The 18,017-nt window shown below is 48.4% G+C and overlaps 1 protein-coding gene, 1 long non-coding RNA gene and 1 pseudogene across 32 annotated transcripts in view; 1 reads left to right on the plus strand and 2 right to left on the minus strand.

Annotated features, from left to right (window-relative positions):
* Positions 1-18,017, plus strand: part of LOC712069 (uncharacterized) — a 241,669-nt gene that overhangs the window by 120,752 nt on the left and 102,900 nt on the right. The gene's annotated exons all lie outside the window — the stretch shown is intronic.
* LOC144340622 (class I histocompatibility antigen, B alpha chain-like) lies at positions 233-4,981 on the minus strand (annotated as a pseudogene).
* Positions 4,568-16,350, minus strand: MAMU-A (major histocompatibility complex, class I, A). 31 transcript variants are annotated; one of them, XM_078000718.1, is made up of 9 exons: positions 16,256-16,350; positions 15,856-16,125; positions 15,338-15,613; positions 14,695-14,741; positions 14,466-14,484; positions 14,247-14,363; positions 13,776-13,808; positions 13,586-13,633; positions 13,008-13,418 (listed from the first exon to the last, which is right to left on the minus strand). In XM_078000718.1, exons 1-9 carry the CDS (start codon positions 16,326-16,328, stop codon positions 13,414-13,416), a joined length of 888 nt encoding a protein of 295 aa, XP_077856844.1. In that variant the 5' UTR covers positions 16,329-16,350; the 3' UTR covers positions 13,008-13,413. The 31 variants fall into 31 exon arrangements, with proteins under 31 accessions (XP_028702742.2, XP_077856820.1, XP_077856818.1 ...); XM_028846909.2 differs by lacking the exon at positions 13,008-13,418 and adding an exon at positions 4,568-5,135 and having other exon boundaries at positions 14,466-14,741; XM_078000694.1 differs by lacking the exon at positions 13,008-13,418 and adding an exon at positions 4,568-5,135 and having other exon boundaries at positions 13,586-13,629; positions 13,772-13,808; positions 14,466-14,741.

An 18,017-nucleotide genomic window follows, 5' to 3' on the forward strand; every position in this document is an offset into this window, starting at 1 on the left:
GCAGAAAAAGAAGCCAGAGGCCTCTGAAGTCTCAAAGAGGAGCCATGAACAAATCTTGCATCTCAGTCCCTCACAAGGCAGTCTTAGAAAAGAAAAAAGTAGTATCATGAACAAATTCAAGTCAGTCATGGTAAGTGGTGACACTGAACAGCCCACCACACATTGAAAAATTCCAAATCAAAGAATCTCCAGAGCCTAGTTGTGTCCCATCTGCCCCAACTCCTCCTTCATTTCAAGCCCTCTAAGGTGTCATTTTATAAGCCTTGAGGGACACATCAGAGCCCTGGGTACTCTTCCTGTTCGGGGTGGAACAAAATTAAATCTGGTCAGAGCTCACAGGTGATGTGACTAAAGGAGGAATTGTGGGGTGGGTGAGCTCCCCCGTGGGCTCCTGTGTACACTATCCCAAGGATCTCAGGGATCACTCTCCCACCCCTACCACACTTACATGAAGCCTGAGCATGGCTGCCTCCTTTTCCATCTGTGGAAAGAAAACAAACTGTGAGAGGCCAGGGAGGAGGCAGGGCTGTGAGATTCCAGAGGAGTTTCCAGAACTGTGACTGCAGACCCAGGTCAGGATCAGGAAAACTGAGGGAAAAGGATGTGTTGAAGCTGGACCAATTGTCCTACTGACGTCTGTCCTCAGCAGGGACCTTCCCCTGATCTGTGACTGCTGGGAGTCAGGTTCCCATGTCCACAATCATGGTGATACATTTGTCCTTCAATTTCACAGGTGCTTCACGAAACAGTAAGAGTTGAGAGGGCATCTGAACAGGGTAAATGTGCATGGAGATGGTGCCTCACAACTAGGCAGGAAAGGAGCCAACTTCCATCTGGGGTTTGAAATCCACCAATGAAAGAAGAAAACTCAGAGCTCAACTATTTCCTACCTGGGCTCTTATTCTTCCACATCACAGCAGCGACCACAGCTCCCGGGACCACAGCACCAAGAACAACCAGGACAGTAACGATGCCCACAATGGGGAATGTGGGCTGGGAAGATGGCCCTAAGGAAAGGAGGGGACTGTGAGGGGCCCTGACCCCCAGGCCTCAGTCCTGACCCTGCTGAAGGGCTCCAGAAGGGCTCCTGCTTTCCCTGAGAAGGGACATGACCCCACATTCATCTCCTTAGCCAATCTCAGGGTGAGTGGCTCTGGCAGCCCCTCGTGCTGCACATGGCATGCGTATCTCTGCTCCTCTCCAGAAGACACCACCACAGCTGCCCACTTCTGGAAGGTTCTATACCCTGTAGGTCTGGTCTCCATAAGCTCTGCATCTTGAATTTGGTTCTTCCGATCCTGCTGCTGGGTCAGTGTGATCTCCACAGGGTAGTAGCCCAGGGCCCAGCACCTCAGGGTGGCCTCATGGTCTGAGATGGGGTGGTGGGTCACGTGTGTCTTTGGGGGATCTGAGGGAAAGAGTCAGAAAATTCAGGCACTTTGCATTCCTCATGGGACACTCCAGCAGCATACATGTGACCATCCTGAGAATGGACAGGACACCAGGGGTGGGGAAGGGAGCACAGAACCCAGACACCAGCCTGGACACAGGAACCTGGGATATTCTCCCATTCCTTAGAAAGTTCTAGTGTCTGAGGCAGGAACAGAGATTTCTGGTCTTGACTTGAGTGGAAGCTGAGGGACTCAGAAGAGCTGGAATCAGACCAACAGATACACATTGAGTGTGAGGCAGATAACAAAGGCTGAGAGGAAAATGCCTGGTGCTCAAGGCTGCTGCGGGGTCAAAGGGGACAGCTGATCAGTATTCCAGGGATTGTCTTCCCTCCTTTCCCTCAGAGACTTCATCCTTTAATTGTCCTAGAGTGCAGGGCGAGCCCTCAGTCACTCTCTGGTGTAGGATGTGGAACCCAGGAGGACTGTTCTTCCTCAGGATTAGAGGGAGAGGGATGTTTTAGCGCTGGTCCCATTTTAATCTCCTTTTAGAAGGTGGGTCGGGGAAATCTTCAGGAGATCTGGGAGGCGCCCCTTGGCCGCTGGTACCTTTACACTGCAGCGTCTCCTTCCCATTCTTAAGGCTTTGCTGAGCCGCTCCGCCCACCTTCCCTGCAGGTAGGTTTTGACCAGCTCTGCATGTTCCTCCGCCAGGGCATCTGAGTCGCCTTGTCCGCTGCGGTCCACGAGCGCGGCTCCTGGTTTAGGACGAGGTAACTGGCGCGGTCGTAGGATATGTTCATACCCGCGCAGGAGGCTCCAGTCCGGGTCCAGGTCGCAGCTGTGTATACAATGGAGTGTGTGAGATCCTGTCCCCGTGGTCGCTGACAGCCCAGGCCGCTGAGCCCCGCCTCTAAGCCGAGGCTAACCCCTGGGGATTTGGGCCTGAACTGAAAATGGAATCTGGTATAGGCGCCTGGGGCTCTGGTCAGGTCAAGGGTCTCCTCAGGTCTGCAGCCTCGGGGTGGGTCTCCGATTGTGCTACTGTGGGTAGCAAAATCTTGGTAACCCCTGAATGATCACGAATCTAATTTGTAAAAGAGGTGATTTTGGGACCCTTTACATATAAATGTGTCTAAACCCATTGCAATTAGACTCACAAAGCTAAGTTTTACTTTCCCAGACTATGTATCTGTGACTCTGGTGTGCTGTATTTTTAAATTATCTTTACTTCATAGTCTTGAGTTTGTGTGTGTGAGTCCAGGACATCTCAATACAAAGGACGTGTTACCATATATTGCAACCGGGAGCCTGTACAGAATTTAATCACCTCAAAATTCCAAGTGCTCAATGCAGCCAAAGTGCCCTTCACCAGTGCTCATGAACTGCCTTTGTTTGTTTGTTTGTTTGTTTGTTTGTTTATTTATTTATTTATTTCTAGGCAGGGTGTCACTCTGTTACCCTGGCTGGAGTACCGTGGCACGCTCATGACTCACTGAAGCCTTGACCTCCTGGGATCATGCTACCAATGCCCCTCCCTCAGCCTCCCAAGTAGCTGGCACCACAGGCTTGTGCCACCACTCCCGGCTAATTTTTCTAAATGAAATATTTGTAGGGATGATGTCTCCCTATGTTGCTATGGCTGGTCTTGAACTCCTGGGCTCAAGTGATTCTCAGCCTGCCACAATGCTGGTATTGGCAGGCATGAGCCACAGTGGCCAACCCATGCACCTGCCTATTTTTATGAATTATTCACATCTAAGCTATGTGTGTATTTTATTGGGACACTTGGTATTCTTTTTTAACCTATTTAACTTAGGGAGGCAATTAGTTTTTAGACAGCTGTATAGAATGTATTAAAGACCAAGGTGTAAGTAACACTGTGCCAGGTTCTGTGGATAAATACATTTAAAATCTATAAAACATTGTGTTTAAGTCTGAGAATTCCATTGCTTTAGAATTCTTCTCTCTGTTCCTTTACCTCACCTCCTGCTTCTCCAGCCCTTCTCTCTGTCCCTGTCATCACTCAGGACCTCCTCTCCCCTTAGTCTCTACTACCCTGTAACTACTGAATTGTGGCCCTAGCTCTGTCCTCTCTCCTGCTGCCCGTGACTGTTTCTCCCACGATGGTCAGCAATCCTGCTAATGTGAGTCAGATTGTGTCATTTCTTCACTTAAAACCCTCCAATGTCTCCATCTCACTGTCAAGAAGCCTCTAGAATGGAAGGCACAAGCACAGGGGCTTTGGGTTGTTTTGAACAAAGTTGTGTCTGCAGAGTATAAAAGCATATCTGGCACACAGTAGGCACTAAGTTAATTTTCTTGAATGAATGAATGAAATACCATTGTGTTGAAAACTGCATCACACAAAAATCACAAAATGAAAAATGCAAAGCAAGTTAGGAAACGTTTGGTTTTATGCAAGTACTGTGCATATCAGTTCATAAACTCATTCCAGTGGAGAACATGTCATATGTTTAGCTATTGAATCTATTTATTAATTTTCTATTAGTACATAACCAATTACCACAAACTTAGTGGTTTAAAACAGCACCCACTTATTTGTCTACATTTCCTTCATCAGAAATCCAGGCCTAGTGTGACAGATTCTTTGTTTAGGGTTTCGCAAAGCTGTATGCTCACTTAAGATTGTGATTCTCCCCCAAGCTTATGTAAAGCTCGTTGGCAGAATTTGGTTTCTGGCAATTGTAGGACTAAGGTCCCTGTTTCCTTCGGGTTATCAGAGTAGACAATGGGGAGAGTTTCTAATTCCTATTGGCCACCAGTGTTCTTTCCCCATGATCCCTCCATTTTCAAAGCCCACAGTGGAGGAAACCCCTCACACTGAACCCCTCTACACTGTGAGTCTCTGTTCTCAGGAAGAACCCAGTCCTTTTCAGAGCTTACCTGATTAGGACAGTCCAAGCAGGATAATCCCCATCTTCAAGTCAACTGACAGGGGACCTGAAATCTATCTGCAAAACCCCTTCACAGCAGCACCTGCATTAGTGTCAACTGAGTAACTGGGGTAACGTGAGTAACCAAGGGTGGTTATTGGGGTGTCATCATAGAATCAACCTAGCATAGCCTGGATCTTCCTTTTGTGTTTAAATAGAACATACAAATTGAAGATAAAAAAATAGATCACTGTTAATGATAATAAAATATATCTTATATAGCCATGTAAATTTTTATTAAATATTAAAAGCAAATGACATGTTTAGTATCTTATAATGAATTTAGAGCAAATGAAAAAGTTCAATGACAAGTCACCTCAAACTTAGCAGCTCAAATCAACAAGTATTTGCCATCTGGCACAGCTTCCAATGGTCAGGAATGCAGGAGAGGTTTCTCTGGATGCTTCTGACTTAGGGCCTCTGACAAAGTTGCAGTCCAGTTGTCATCTAGGGCTGAATTGTCTGAGGGTTCAAATGGGCCTGGGGATTCACAAGACACAGGAATCTCTCACATGGCTGTTGGAAGAGGCTTCAGCTTCTTGTTGTCTGGTCCAGGGAGGCCTCACTCCTAGTCACATGGACCTTTCCACAGGCCTGCTTGTAACACAGCAGCCGGCTTCCCCCAGGGCTCATGATCCCAGAGAAAGAGAGAACCAAAGTAGAAGCTGCAATGAGTTTTATGTTCTACACCCAGAGTCACAGACTATTACGTCAGCATTACTCTGTCAGTTAGAAGTGAGTCATTAAGTCCAGGCCACACTCACAGGGAGGGAATGAAGCTGCACCTCTGGAAAGGAGGAGAATCAAGAATTTATATGCATGTTAACAGCAAAATTAACATTATTGTTTCAGGATTTTGTAAATCAAATACTTCTTGTATCTGACTTTCTTTCATACTGTAAAATTCTTTTTTGTAAAGTGATGATTAAAAATTTGAGACAGAGAAAGGAGATACAACAAGATCTCAGATTTTTTGCAAATGCCTTTAATATTAATATTCTCTTTGACAAGTTGCAACAAAGTTGAGAAAATACAGTAGCTAGATCAAAGAGTCCCAAGACTTTGGTGCCATACAATAATGCTTTTACAATCATAACTACCTTTGTTTTTCCTCAGAAGTTTCTAATGCATTTTAAGAATGCCCAAAATGCAAATTTTCTGACTCAAGCGTCTACAAAAATATTTGCTTAATCAGGGTGCTTTGCAGTTAGAAAACTGTGAGTCTCACATCTCTGTCTATACACTAGCTTAGCATCATGACAATGATTTGGTTTGATGTGGTAGGCAGAAATGGTTAACTGCAGTCTAGGAACAAGATTTTTCAGTAACTGGCTATTGAGTGGACATCCTGTAGTTAGTTTAACATCTTTCACTATGTTTTTAAATTAGATGTGGTAGAAGTGATTTGGACTCCAGTATGATTCTGAAAAATGCAGTTATTTTGTGCTTCTAACAGTGCTTTAGAAGCAGCTCTTTTGTGTTTTCTTTTCTTACTGCTATTTCCTTACCAGTTATTCCTTTGTCTTTTCATTTATTTTGTTCAACAATGCTTTTTTTTTTACGATTCTGTAAAAGTTTAATTATGTGAGCAACATTTCAAATTCTCAAATTCTTTGCAAGATACAATTGCCTTGCACATCAGATTGAAGATTGTATATCAGAAAATGTAGAGAGCTGTCAATTAGCCAAGGATCAAATGACCTATTTCTAGCCAAGGCTATTTTTCATGGCATCCTGGTCCTCTCTGTCACATGGCTCCTTACAATTGGCTGTGGCTTGTTTTGTTTTTGTTTTTGTTTTTGTTTTTTTTGATGGAGTCTCTCTCTGTCACCCAGGCTGGAGTGCAGTGGCACAATGTCAGCTCACTGCAGCCTTCGCCTTCCAGGTTCAAGGGATTCTCCTGCCTCAGCCTCCTGAGTAGCTGGGATTACAGGTGTGCACCAACACGCCCAGCTAATTTTTGTATTTTTAGTAGAGACAGGGTTTCACCATGTTGGTCAGGCTGGTCTCGAACTCCTGATCTCGTGATCCACCGGCCTCAACTTCTCAAAGTGCTGGGATCACAGACTTTAGCCACCGTGCCCAGCCAGCTGCGGCTTTGTTTTACCATGAGTAGTTATCGCTGAGGATCCTTGTGGTGAACTTTGGTATATTCCTTTATCTTTGATTTCCACATAATCAATCAAGAAAGGCACACACGGTGCATTTTGAAAAATGCCACTTTAAAGATCTGTGGGCCAGGAGCAGTGGCTCATGCCTGTAATTCCAGCAATTTGGTAGGCCAAAGTGGGTGGATCACCTGAGCTCAGGAGTTTGAGACCAGCTTGGTTAACATGGCTAAACCCGTCTCTGCTAAAAATACAAAAATTAGCCAGGAGATGTGACGCGTGCCTGTAATCCCGGCTACTCAGGAGTCTGGGGCAGGAGAATCCTTTGAACTCAGGAGGTGGAGGTTGCAGTGAGCCAAGATCACACCACTGCACTCCAGCCTAGGCGACAAGAGCAAGACTAAACAAATAAATAAAGTTTTATGATCAAGTAACTAACCACCTGGGCATCCCCTCCTGGCATAAAAGACAGAACCAATGAAGCCACCCTAGACTGTTGTCCAATCCCATCCCCCAAAAGGAACCTCTGTCTTGAGTCTTGTATTTACTATTCCTGTGCACTGTCACTAAAGATTTTTACAATAAGTATATATATACCCAAATCACAGTTCGATCTGTTTTTTTTTTTTAACTTCCCCATACAGAGAACTCACACTCTATGTATTCTTCTGTGATGCACGTTATGTGTAGGAGAGTTATCTCTGATGCAGGATGGTGCTTTTCCTTTTAATTCTTTGTTTTATTTTATTTGTCTACTTTTTTTTTTGTGATGGAGTTTCTCTCTTGTTGCCCAGGCTGGAGTGCAGGGGCACGATCTCAGCTCACTACAACCTCCACCTCCCTGGTTCAAGTGATTCCCCTGTCTCAGCCTCCTTAGTGGTAGGGATTACAGGCACCTGCCACCACGCCCGGCTAATTTTTATATTTTTAGTAGAGACGGGGTTTCACTATGTTGGTCAGGCTGGTCTGGAACTCTTTTTTTTTTTTTTTTTTTTTTTTTTTAAATAGAGTCTCGCTTTGCTGCCCAGGCTGGAATGCAGTGGGGAGATCTTGGCTCACTGCAAGCTCTGCCTCCCGGGTTCACGCCATTCTCCTGCCTCAGCCTCCCGAGTAGCTGGGACTACTGGCACCTGCCACCACACCTGGCTAATTTTTTTATTTTTATTTTTAGTAGAGATGGGATTTCACTGTGTTAGCCAGGATGGTCTTGATCTCCTGACCTCATGATCCACCCACCTCGGCCTCCCAAAGTGCTGGGATTACAGGCTGGTCTCGAACTCTTGATCTCAGGCAATCTGCCTGCCTTGACCTCCCAAAGTGCTAGGATTACAGGGGTGAGCCACCGTGCCTGCCTTCATTCATTTTCACTGCTAAAGTTTTACTTTTTGCGATTATACCACAATTTTGTTAATTCCCATTGATGTATATGTGATTGTTTCCAGTTTTTGCCATAAACATTGGTGTACACGTCTCCTGGATACATAGCCAAGAATATCCCCAGAGTATATGATCAGGAGCAGATGGTGGGATTATTTGGTGCATGGATGTTAATCATACTAGATAAGGCTAATTGATTTCCCAAGTGCTTGTACCAAGAATGGGAAAGAGCTCATGTTGCTCAGGTGTTCTGTAAACATTCAGTTGAAGGTGGAGATTAAATGTTAAAAACCACTGTCTTGGCTACAGAATCACCTTTTTTCATATTCCATTAATAGCTTCCTTTTCTTTACTTTTATTCTATAATTTATGGCATTATACTTTTAGCATAAGATTAAAATAATGCTTCCTTTTAGCCTAACCACATAGCATTTGTGAGAAAAATGGAGGGAGGGAGAAAGCTCTGAGGGAGAAAAGGAGGAAAGAAGGAAGGAATGACAGAGAAAGGTGAAATAAAAAGTTTCAATAAAGAATAGTGGGAAAGGACTGGAAACGGCAAGTATGGCTAACATTATTAAAATGCAACAAATTAAAAGAGATGTGGATAATATTCATAGAATAATAGAAACTTCAGAAAGCCTTAATAGTTATTAACTACTGTGTCACAAACTACCTAAAAATTTAGTGGCTTAATACAAAAAATACCTGTTAACTCAAAGAGATACTACAAACACAAGCAAAATCAGTTCTATGAGGGTGGCAGAAGTTGGATAAAGAGAAGGATTTTACAAGTTGGAATAAGTAAGAGTTATTGACGTGCAGATGGAAATGATTTTTAGTCCAAGTCCTCCAAGGAGTAGATGCCAAGATGAGCTTCAAGTCTGTGGCATTTTATGAGGGAACATACCTGTAAGGGTATATGGGAAGTGAGCCAGAAATCCCTAGAAAAGGCAGCAGACCAAGATGCAAGTGTGACCCCAAGTGCTGGACAGAAGGAGAGAAAGTTTCTTCCACGCATCCTAGAGCACAGACAATCTAAGGAGGGTTGAGCAAGGCCATGGAGGAGTCCTCCAGCCACAGTTGGCCATCAGAGGAGTCCCGTGTCTCCCAGAAATGGCCTGCCTTAGTGCGCCTGCTGTGCCTCAGCGGTCACTGGCTGGGAACAGCCTATGGGGGAAGCAGGGCTTCTGCACCAATGCTACTGAGAGTGTCAGAGCACAGAGCACAGCCTTAGGAGATTACCCAGGAGTGTGACTCAACCTTCCTTCCTGAGGGTCTGGGCTCTTGAATAGGAAACCCTCTCAGGCTGGGTTGCTGGATGTTTCTGCTCACACTTAACAATGGGACAAGGGGAACCAGGAGGTCCCCACATGGACCTCTGGTTTCCACACACTTCTGCTGCCCTCATTGTGTGATAGCAGCCCTGCCTCCTCCTCTTCTTACCTGCTTGTTTCTGGGAACATTCTATTCAGACTTCCCTGGGGGCAACCAAAATGTGTAGTTCCATGGACTCCCATTTGTCTCCTTGCCAGGGTGCCCCCTTTGGGAAACCAGGACCTCCTAACCTGCAGAGTCCAGATTTTGGAGATGAGAAGTGCAAAATCACCCTGGGGGTGAATATAAGGGATGAGACATGGAGCCACACTTGCTTTGACTTTTTGGTTTTTGGACCCACGTATTCTTCCTTCTGAACACACAGAACCATAGAGACGTGTTTGATTCAATGCATGCACCACATCCTGAAAGATGGCCCCCATTCCTCAGAGGGTTTCATCTAGGCTAGTACTGAGTTGTGCCTGTAGAGACCTGTCCATGACTCTGTGTGGCTGGCAGCCCCTGGGAGGTGCAGGTGTTGATGGGAGGCACAGGTGTTGATATGACCAGGGACTCCCATGGTCATGGCCCACGCTTCATCCCCTTCCCTCTGAGGTGTGTCCCGTGGGCAGAAAATGTCCAGAAATTCTGAGCCAGTGGATCAGGAATGCAGATAGTGATGCTGGCTGAGGGTGTGAACGCAGAGAGGAAAATCACACCACATCGAATAGGTGCCTATCCCTGTGAGGATGAACCCCTGGCCCTTCCAGGATGGATGGGGCTCAAGCTGTTCAACTTGTCACTTAGGGGCTAGTCAGTTACCTGAAGAAACAGTGCCCTATGGGGCCCATCATTGGTCTGTAATGCTCATAAGCAGAGTATTCAGAGGAAGCAGCAGCTGGACGGTCCTTGGTAAGGGGGAGTCAGTGCTGCTGGACCCACTTGTAGCCTCATTTCTACCACTGTGTTTATCCACTTATCAGTCCTTCCTGTCATACCTGGGCTGATCTGTGATGCCAGCTGGCTAACTTCAATTTATCTTCAATTTGTTTGGTGATTCAGGGCCACATCAGGGCTGGGTGTTTTCTGTGGGCGTTAACATAGAATTAAGGCTCAACCCACATGGACCATTTTCATCTCATGATAGATCCCGCTGGGCCTGTCCCATCTATGCCTCTGTGGGTCACATAGAAGCCAATACACAAGGGCACTTGGAATCACAAGGTTGCTTGGTGTCCCATGATCAAGCATTCTATCTTATCAGGGCCAGGAACATGCTAAAAGTTGCTTCTAACAGGGAACATGTTTCTCTGCTGTGGATTCCATGGCCTTATTCCAGATCACAGGCCCTCCATTCTGACTCTCCCACTGATGCTTGGTTCAGCTCCATCCTGCATCTTTCCCCACACCGCCACTTCCAGGACCAGGGGTCTGAGGGATGGTGACTGACTGCACCACAGCCTGGGTCTCCTGCAGTGTCCTTTCCTGTCCAGGCCCCACTCAAAACTGGCCTCCTCCTATATCACCCAGAGTGTGGGCCAAAGAAATACATGTGGAATGTGGTGTTGACAGAACCCAGAGAGGCTGGGTAGTGTGCTGCGTCCTTCCTTCTGGTGAGGATACAAGATGCAAGTTTGACTTTTACTTTGGAGGGGAGAGCCCTGCATGCCCCTAACCACTGGACTCATGAAACTTCACTGCCGTGTCCACTCTTGAAGCTCTGTAAGGTTAATCTTCACCTTCCATAGGGCACATGTTTTACCAAGGAATTCAGCGTACTTTCCTCCTCTTGCTCTTCCATCCTGATCTATGTGATATTGCCAATGAAATGAGCAGATGTAGTATTCTGTGATATGTCTGATTTGTCCAGGTCTCTTAAGGTGATATTTACAGAAGGTTGAGGAGTTAAGGTAGCCCTGAGGCAGGCTATCAATCAATGTATTATAAATCCCATGTGAATGTGAATCATTCCATATCAATTTTCTACATGGAATGGGAAGGAATGCAATCACCAAATCCACAGCTGCCTACCATGTGCCTGAGGTCTTATTAATCTCCCCAAGCAGTGATATCCAGCCAGCATGGCAGCTGCAATCAGGACTCCTACTTGGTCAAGTCTGGAGAAATTCCATTCATGCTTTATCAGGCTTCTTCAGGGACAGATTGCTGAATTATATGGAGATAATAGGCAATTCCAACACGCCCACCCTGCCCATCCTTCAGCTCTCTAACGGCAGTGCTACCCCTACAATACCTGCAGTACCCACCACAAGTCCCACCTGGGGCACAATATTGCTTCTGGCTAGGCTGGGATGAGGGAAGTTGTAGAGGATTCCCTTTGGGCTTCAGCACAGTGAGAGCCCTTACTCTCCAGACTAGGGACGCAGTGTGGTGGTGACTCAAATTGCCAGTGCATCAAGGCCAATTATGCACATGGAGAATGGGGAGATAACCAGGACTGGGTTTATGGACCCAGTGGTCCCACTGTGGGCCATAGTGTGTCCAGGTTTATTTCCTGGCCTCCTTAAGCCCCACTGTGGATTCTGAATCTGAAGCTTGACTGAAGTCTAGGAATTGAGACTGGGATCATGACTTTGTATTTGGTCAAACACCCTCGGCCTCCTGCTCCTCAATTCTTGCATTCTCATCATAGATATGAAGCAGTGCCGTCGCTGGCCGCCCATCTGTTCTGACCCTGGGACACCACCTTTTATTAACCTTCCCCACAATTCCTTGAGGGCAGAGCCCCTTTGGCTGCTACTGTGGGTTCTCACAGTAACCGTGGCCTCTATCTTTTGCAGGTCACTGCAAAGGAGGGTTCCTAAAGCATTCACTCCTGACCCTGAGGGAGGTGGGTGCACTCATTCCAGCACTCAGGTCTGCCACAGAGAAGCAAAAACTCCTGACGTTCGAAACTGTCCTGGGCCACATTCAGCCCACGAGCTGCGGGTTGGACAAGCTTGCATCTAGAATGTATGCATCACAATGCCCGAAATTTTTCTGTTTTGACTTTAATGCTGCTTTCTAAATGCAAAAGCAGTCATATCCCTAGCAGACAACAAATGTCAGTGGAATGAATGATCACTGTAGAGCACCTCCCTATTCTAAAGCCAATATTTTTATTAATGTAGCCTCAGGACAAATGCTGTTTCGTGGCAGCTAAAGAACAACATCATTTCACGTGGACATCGATGCCGCCAGTGCTTTTCTCACCAGGGCTGCTTGTGCGTCCTCCCTTCCTTCCCCTTCCTCCCACACCAACCCTCCTGCACACTGCAGCACGCAACCATTTTTTTCTCTTCAGGAACAATAACCCTAGCCTTATGGGTACAATTTTCCAACCACATATGAATCTAAATTAGACTCTGCTTTATACATCCATGAGTTTGGATTGGAGCCAGCGCTAGGATTACTACAACCCAGGGCAGGAAGAAGAGTAGGACAGCAGAAGAGGAGCTCCAACAGAAGGTTACCTATGATGAGAAACTAGGGGACCCATCCTCTCTGCAAATTTCAGAATCTGGTTCCTTTAAAATGATTGGAGACAAGATGGAAAATACAATCCAGGAAAGAGCCCTGGGAGGAGGGCAAGATCTGGACAGGTCTGAAAATTTATCTCTTGATACCACAAGGAGATTTGTATGCAGGGACCGCCCTAGGTGACATCCAATTCCCTGTGATCACAGGTCTTGGTGGGACAAGGTTCTACTGAAGGGCCAAGGACAATGAAGGAGCAAAGATGATCAGTCAAGCAGTGACCACATAGAGCCCATGGTGGCCGGAACACAAACCGGGCACAGCCCCATCTACTCTCCTCCCCTGCAACAAATCAGCATAAGAAACACATGGACTCTGGAAGGTTCTCATGTCTTCCATTTATTTTGTCTCTCAAATTTTAGGAATCTTCTCCTTTAATTAACCCATCAACCTCTCATGGCAAGAATTTGAAAAAGTAAATTTATACTCAGGTTCTAATTGTAATAGGGAAGGAAGAAGATACAGCTCAGTGCACCATGAAGTTGAGACAGAGATAGAGACATCCCAGCCCCACCTCCCTGGAACAGGAAAGATAAATGGGGAGGGAACACAGGTCAGCGTGGGGAAGAGGGTCATGGTGGACACGGGGATGGGGTGTTCTCCCCACCTCCTCACATTATGCCTACAGGAACACACATTCAGGTGCCTCTGCAGAAAGAAAGTCAGGGTTCTTCAAGTCACAAAGAGAAGGCGTAATCTTGCCTCGCAGTCCCACACAAGTTAGCTGTCTCACACTATAGAAGAAATATTCATGAACAAATTCATATCCGTCACAGTGAGGAGTGACACTTTAAACAGCCCATCACATGCTCAATACATCCAAGTCAAAGAAACCCCATAGCACAGCTGCGTCCACTGTTCCCCCCAACACCCCCCACACATCAGGCCCCCAGGGTCTCACCTTTACAAGCCGTGAGAGACACATCAGAGCCCTGGGCACTGTCACTGCCTGGAGTAGAACAAAAACAGGACCTGGTCAGATCCCTCTGGAGATGTGGCTAGAGGAGGAACTGTGGGGTTGGTGAGCTCCCCCATGGGCTCCCAACCACAATATCCCAAGGATCTCAGGGATCAGCCTTCTTCATACTTACTTGCAGCCTGAGAGTAGTTCCCTCCTTTTCTATCTGCGGGAAGAAAATGTCTTGTGAGATATCAGAAAGGAGTCAGGGTCGTAAGGTCCTGGAGGAATCTCCTAGTCTTGGACCCCAGAGAAGTTTCCAGAAATGTGTGACTGCAGACCCAGGGCGGGATCAGGAAACATGAAGAAAGCAGGTGTGTGTCCTGGACCAACTGCCCTCCTGAGGTCTGTCCTCAGCAGGGACCTTCCCTTGTGACTTGTGACTGCTGGGATCAGGTCCCATCACCACCGAAATCGAGGTGATCTATCTGTCCTTCATTTTAACAGGTGCTTTACAAAAGAGTAGGTGCTGGCACATAGGGCCAGCACCTGTGTGAGTGTGAATGGTGCTTCCCAGTAACCAGGCAGGGCACACTTCTACCTGGGGCTTGAAACCCTCAGTGAGACAAGAAATCTCAGACTCCACTCCTCACCCCTTCCTTACCTGAGCTCTTCCTCCTCCACATCACAGCAGCAACCACAGCTCCAGTGACCACAGTTCCAAGGAGAACCAGGCCAGCAACGATGCCCACGGTGGGGATGGTGGACTGGGAAGACGGCTCTGGGAAAAGAGGGGAAGGTGAGGGGTCCCGACCCTGCTAAAGGTCTCTACAGAGGCTCCGGCTTTCCCTAAGAGACATGACACCCCCATCTCCCTCTTTACCCCATCTCAAGGTGAGGGGCTTGGGCAGACCCTCATGCTGCACATGACAGGTGTATCTCTGCTCCTCTCCAGAAGGCACCACCACAGCCGCCCACTTCTGGAAGGTTCCATCTCCTGCAGGCCTGGTCTCCACGAGCTCCGTGTCCTGAGTTTGGTCCTCCCCATCCCGCTTCCATGTCAGTGTGATCCCCGCAGGGTAGAAGCCCAGGGCCCAGCACCTCAGGGTGGCCTCATGGTCAGAGACGGGGTGGTGGGTCACATGTGTCTTGGGGGGGTCTGATGGGAAGAGTCAGAAAATTCAGGCATTTTGCATCTGTCATGGGACACTCCACCAGCACACATGTGGCCATCTTGAGAATGGACAGGACACCTGGGGCGGGGAAGGGAGCCCAGAACCCAGACACCATCCTGGACACAGGCACCTTGGAGAATCTCCTGTTCCGTGGAAAATTCTATTCCCTGAGGAGGGAACAGTGACTTCTGGTCCTGACCTGAGTGGAGGCTGAGGGACTCAGAGGAGCTGGACTCAGACTCCCACACACATTGAGTGTGAAGCAGAGAACAGGGCCTGAGAGGAAAAGTCACGGGGCCCAAGGCTGCTGCCGGTGTCAAAGGGAACCCCTGATCAGTATTCGAGGGATCGTCTTTCCTTCATTCCCTCAGAGATTTTATCCTTAATTGTGTCAGAGAGCAGGGCGGACCCTCAGAGTCACTCTCTGGTACAGGATCTGGAATCCCAGGAGGATTCCTCTCCCTCAGGACCAGAGGGAGGGCGATATTCTAGTGTTGGTCCCATTTGTCTCCCTTCCTTGTGGGAGGCCAGCCCGGGAGATCTACAGGCGATCAGGGAGGCGCCCCGTGGCCCCTGGTACCCGCGCGCTGCAGCGTCTCCTTCCCGTTCTCCAGGTATCTGCGGAGCCACTCCAGGCACTCGCCCTCCAGGTAGGCTCTCCACGGCTCCGCCGCACGGGCCGCCTCCCACTTGCGCTGGGTGTTCTGAGCCGCCAAGTCCGCGGCGGTCCAGGAGCGCAGGTCCTCGTTCAGGGCGATGTAATCCTTGCCGTCGTAGGCGTGCTGGTGATACCCGCGGAGGAGGCGCCCGTCGGGCCCCAGGTCGCAGCCAAGCATCCTCTGGATGGTGTGAGACCCTGGCCCCGCCCCCGCGGTCAGCCCGTCCCCGGAGCCCCGCCCCGCCCCGACCAACCCGCGGGGATTTTGGCCTCAACTGAAAATGAAACCGGGTAAAGGCGCCTGGGGCTCTCCCGGGTCAAGGGTCTCGGGGTCCCGCGGCTTCGGGGCGGATCTGGGACCCGGAGACTCGGGGCCACCCGGGCCGTCGGTGGGGGATGAGGCGGGGTCGTGACCTGCGCCCCTGGCCGGGGTCACTCACCGGCCTCGCTCTGGTTGTAGTAGCCGCGGAGGTTCCGCAGGCTCTCTCGGTAGCTCTGTGTGTCGGCCTTCATGATCCGTGTCTGCGAGTCCCAATACTCTGGACCCTCCTGCTCCACCCACGGCGCCCGCGGCTCCATCCTTTGGCTCGCGGCGTCGCTGTCGAACCGCACGAACTGCGTGTCGTCCACGTAGCCCACGGCGATGAAGCGGGGCTGCCCGCGGCCGGGCCGGGACATGGAGGTGTAGAAATACCTCATGGAGTGGGAGCCTGGGGGCGAGGAGAGGCTGAGACCCGCCCGACCCTCCTCCCCGCGCGGCTCCCCGGGTCCTGCGACCCCGCCGGGCGGGCCCCTCGCTCCTCCCCGCAGAGGCCATTTCCCTCCCGACTCCGCACTCACCCGCCCGGGTCTGGGTCAGGGCCAGGACCCCTGAGAGCACCAGGAGGAGGGTTCGGGGCGCCATGACCGCCATCCTCGGCGTCTGCGGAGAATCTGAGTCCTGGTGGGTGAGTGGGGACTTTAGAGCCGGGACTGCGGCGACGCTGATTGGCGTCTCTAGAAACCCAACACCCAATGGGAGTGAGAACGGGGTCCGCGTCGTGAGTATCCAGGAAGAAGGACACGACGCAGGTTGTGAGAAGAAGAGAAACTGCGGAGATGGGGAATCCCCAACGCTGGGCCTCCCCAATCCACATACCGCCTTCGGGTCCTAAGACCTTGAGAGCCACACCTGGGGCCCTGGGACTTCGCCCTGACCCCGCTCCTCCTGTGCCAAGCGCTCTGTCTCAATGTCTCTCTGAGTCTTGGCCCAGAGAGGCTCAGAAACCAGGTTCTCTGAGAAACCAGGGAGAACCCCTGGGCATGGGCCCCGTCCCTCTCCCTTCACTTTTCATCCTGGAATCTCCCTCCCTGAACTGGACTCCCTGCCTCCCACTGCTTACCTGTCCCCCTGGACTCTTGTAGAAGAAAACTCACCCCTCGGAGCTTGGTCCCAGAGACTGAGCTTGCTCTGGGAATGAAGGTATAGAGACTTTTTTTTTTTTTTTTTAATCTGGAAAAGTTGCGCCTGTGTGCATGAGACAGAATACAGACCGGTTTACTGTTTGTTTATTAAATACATTGGGTAGTAGAATCTTGGTAACCCCCGAATGATTATGAATCTAATCGGTAAAAAATGTGACTTTGGCCCCTTGATTTATAGATGTGTCCAAAAGCGTTACAACAGGACTCACAAAGCTCCTAAATTTCACTTTCGCAAACAATGTATCTGTGATTCCCACTTGTCGTATTTTAAGTTTACCATCATTCCATAGCTCTGAGTTTCTGTGTGAGTCCAGGATATTTCCTCAATACAAAGTAGCACACTGTGTTACTATATGTTGCAACCAGGAGACATACAGTTTGCAGACTGTATGTCCGCAAACAGTACAGACTATTCACCTCACAGTTGCAACTGTTCAATACAGTCACAATGCCCCTCACCAGTGCTCATGCACTGCCTGTTTTCAGGAAGTGTCCACTTCTAAGTGTTGTGTATATTTTGTAGGAACACAGTATTTTTAAAACCTGATTAACATGAAAACAATTAGTTTTTAGGTAGACCTACATAAGGTATTAAAGGCCAACTGCCAAGGACACCTTGCTAGGCTCTGTAGATGGATATATTAAAATCCATAAAACAATGTATTTAAACCTAAGAATTCTACCGCTTTCGAATTCTTCCCTCTGCTCCTTTCCTCACTGCCTGCTTCTCCAGCCCTTCCCTCAGTCCCTCTCATACCTCAGGCCCTCCTCTCCCCTTAGTCCCCACCGCACTGTCACTCATGAATTGTGACACTAGCACTGTCCCATGACCTGCTACGTGACTGTTGTCTTCACAGTGGTCCTGCTCCTCTCAGTCAGAGTGTGTCATTTCTCCACCTAAAACACTCTGGTGTTTCCACCTCGGTCTTGTGAAACTTCTGGAGTGTCAGGCAGGTGAGCATATGAAGGGATACCTGGTTCATCATAGGCACTAAATTAATTTTTGTTGACTTGATGAATGAAATATGAGTGTATTAAATTGTATCACAGATAATTATAAAGTGTAAATCACTGAAAAAGTTCAGAAAGATTTTATTTTATGTAACTAGTGTGCATATCAATTCATCAATTCATTCAT

The sequence above is a fragment of the Macaca mulatta genome, chromosome 4 (assembly GCF_049350105.2).
Source record: "Macaca mulatta isolate MMU2019108-1 chromosome 4, T2T-MMU8v2.0, whole genome shotgun sequence".
In the NCBI taxonomy this organism is placed as follows: Eukaryota; Metazoa; Chordata; class Mammalia; order Primates; family Cercopithecidae; genus Macaca; species Macaca mulatta.

Bases quoted from the DNA above. Each gene is read 5' to 3' on its own strand.
- MAMU-A (XM_078000691.1), bottom strand. From the start codon at position 16,328: ATGGCGGTCATGGCGCCCCGAACCCTCCTCCTGGTGCTCTCAGGGGTC. The intron at 15,614-15,855 runs GTGAGTGACCCC...GGGCGGGGCCAG, and splicing joins CTACAACCAGAGCGAGGCCG to GGTCTCACACCATCCAGAGG. The intron at 13,657-14,228 runs GTGGAGTCTGAG...GGATCTGACCAG, and splicing joins AGGTAAGGAAGGGGTGAGGA to GTCCTGTTTTTGTTCTACTC.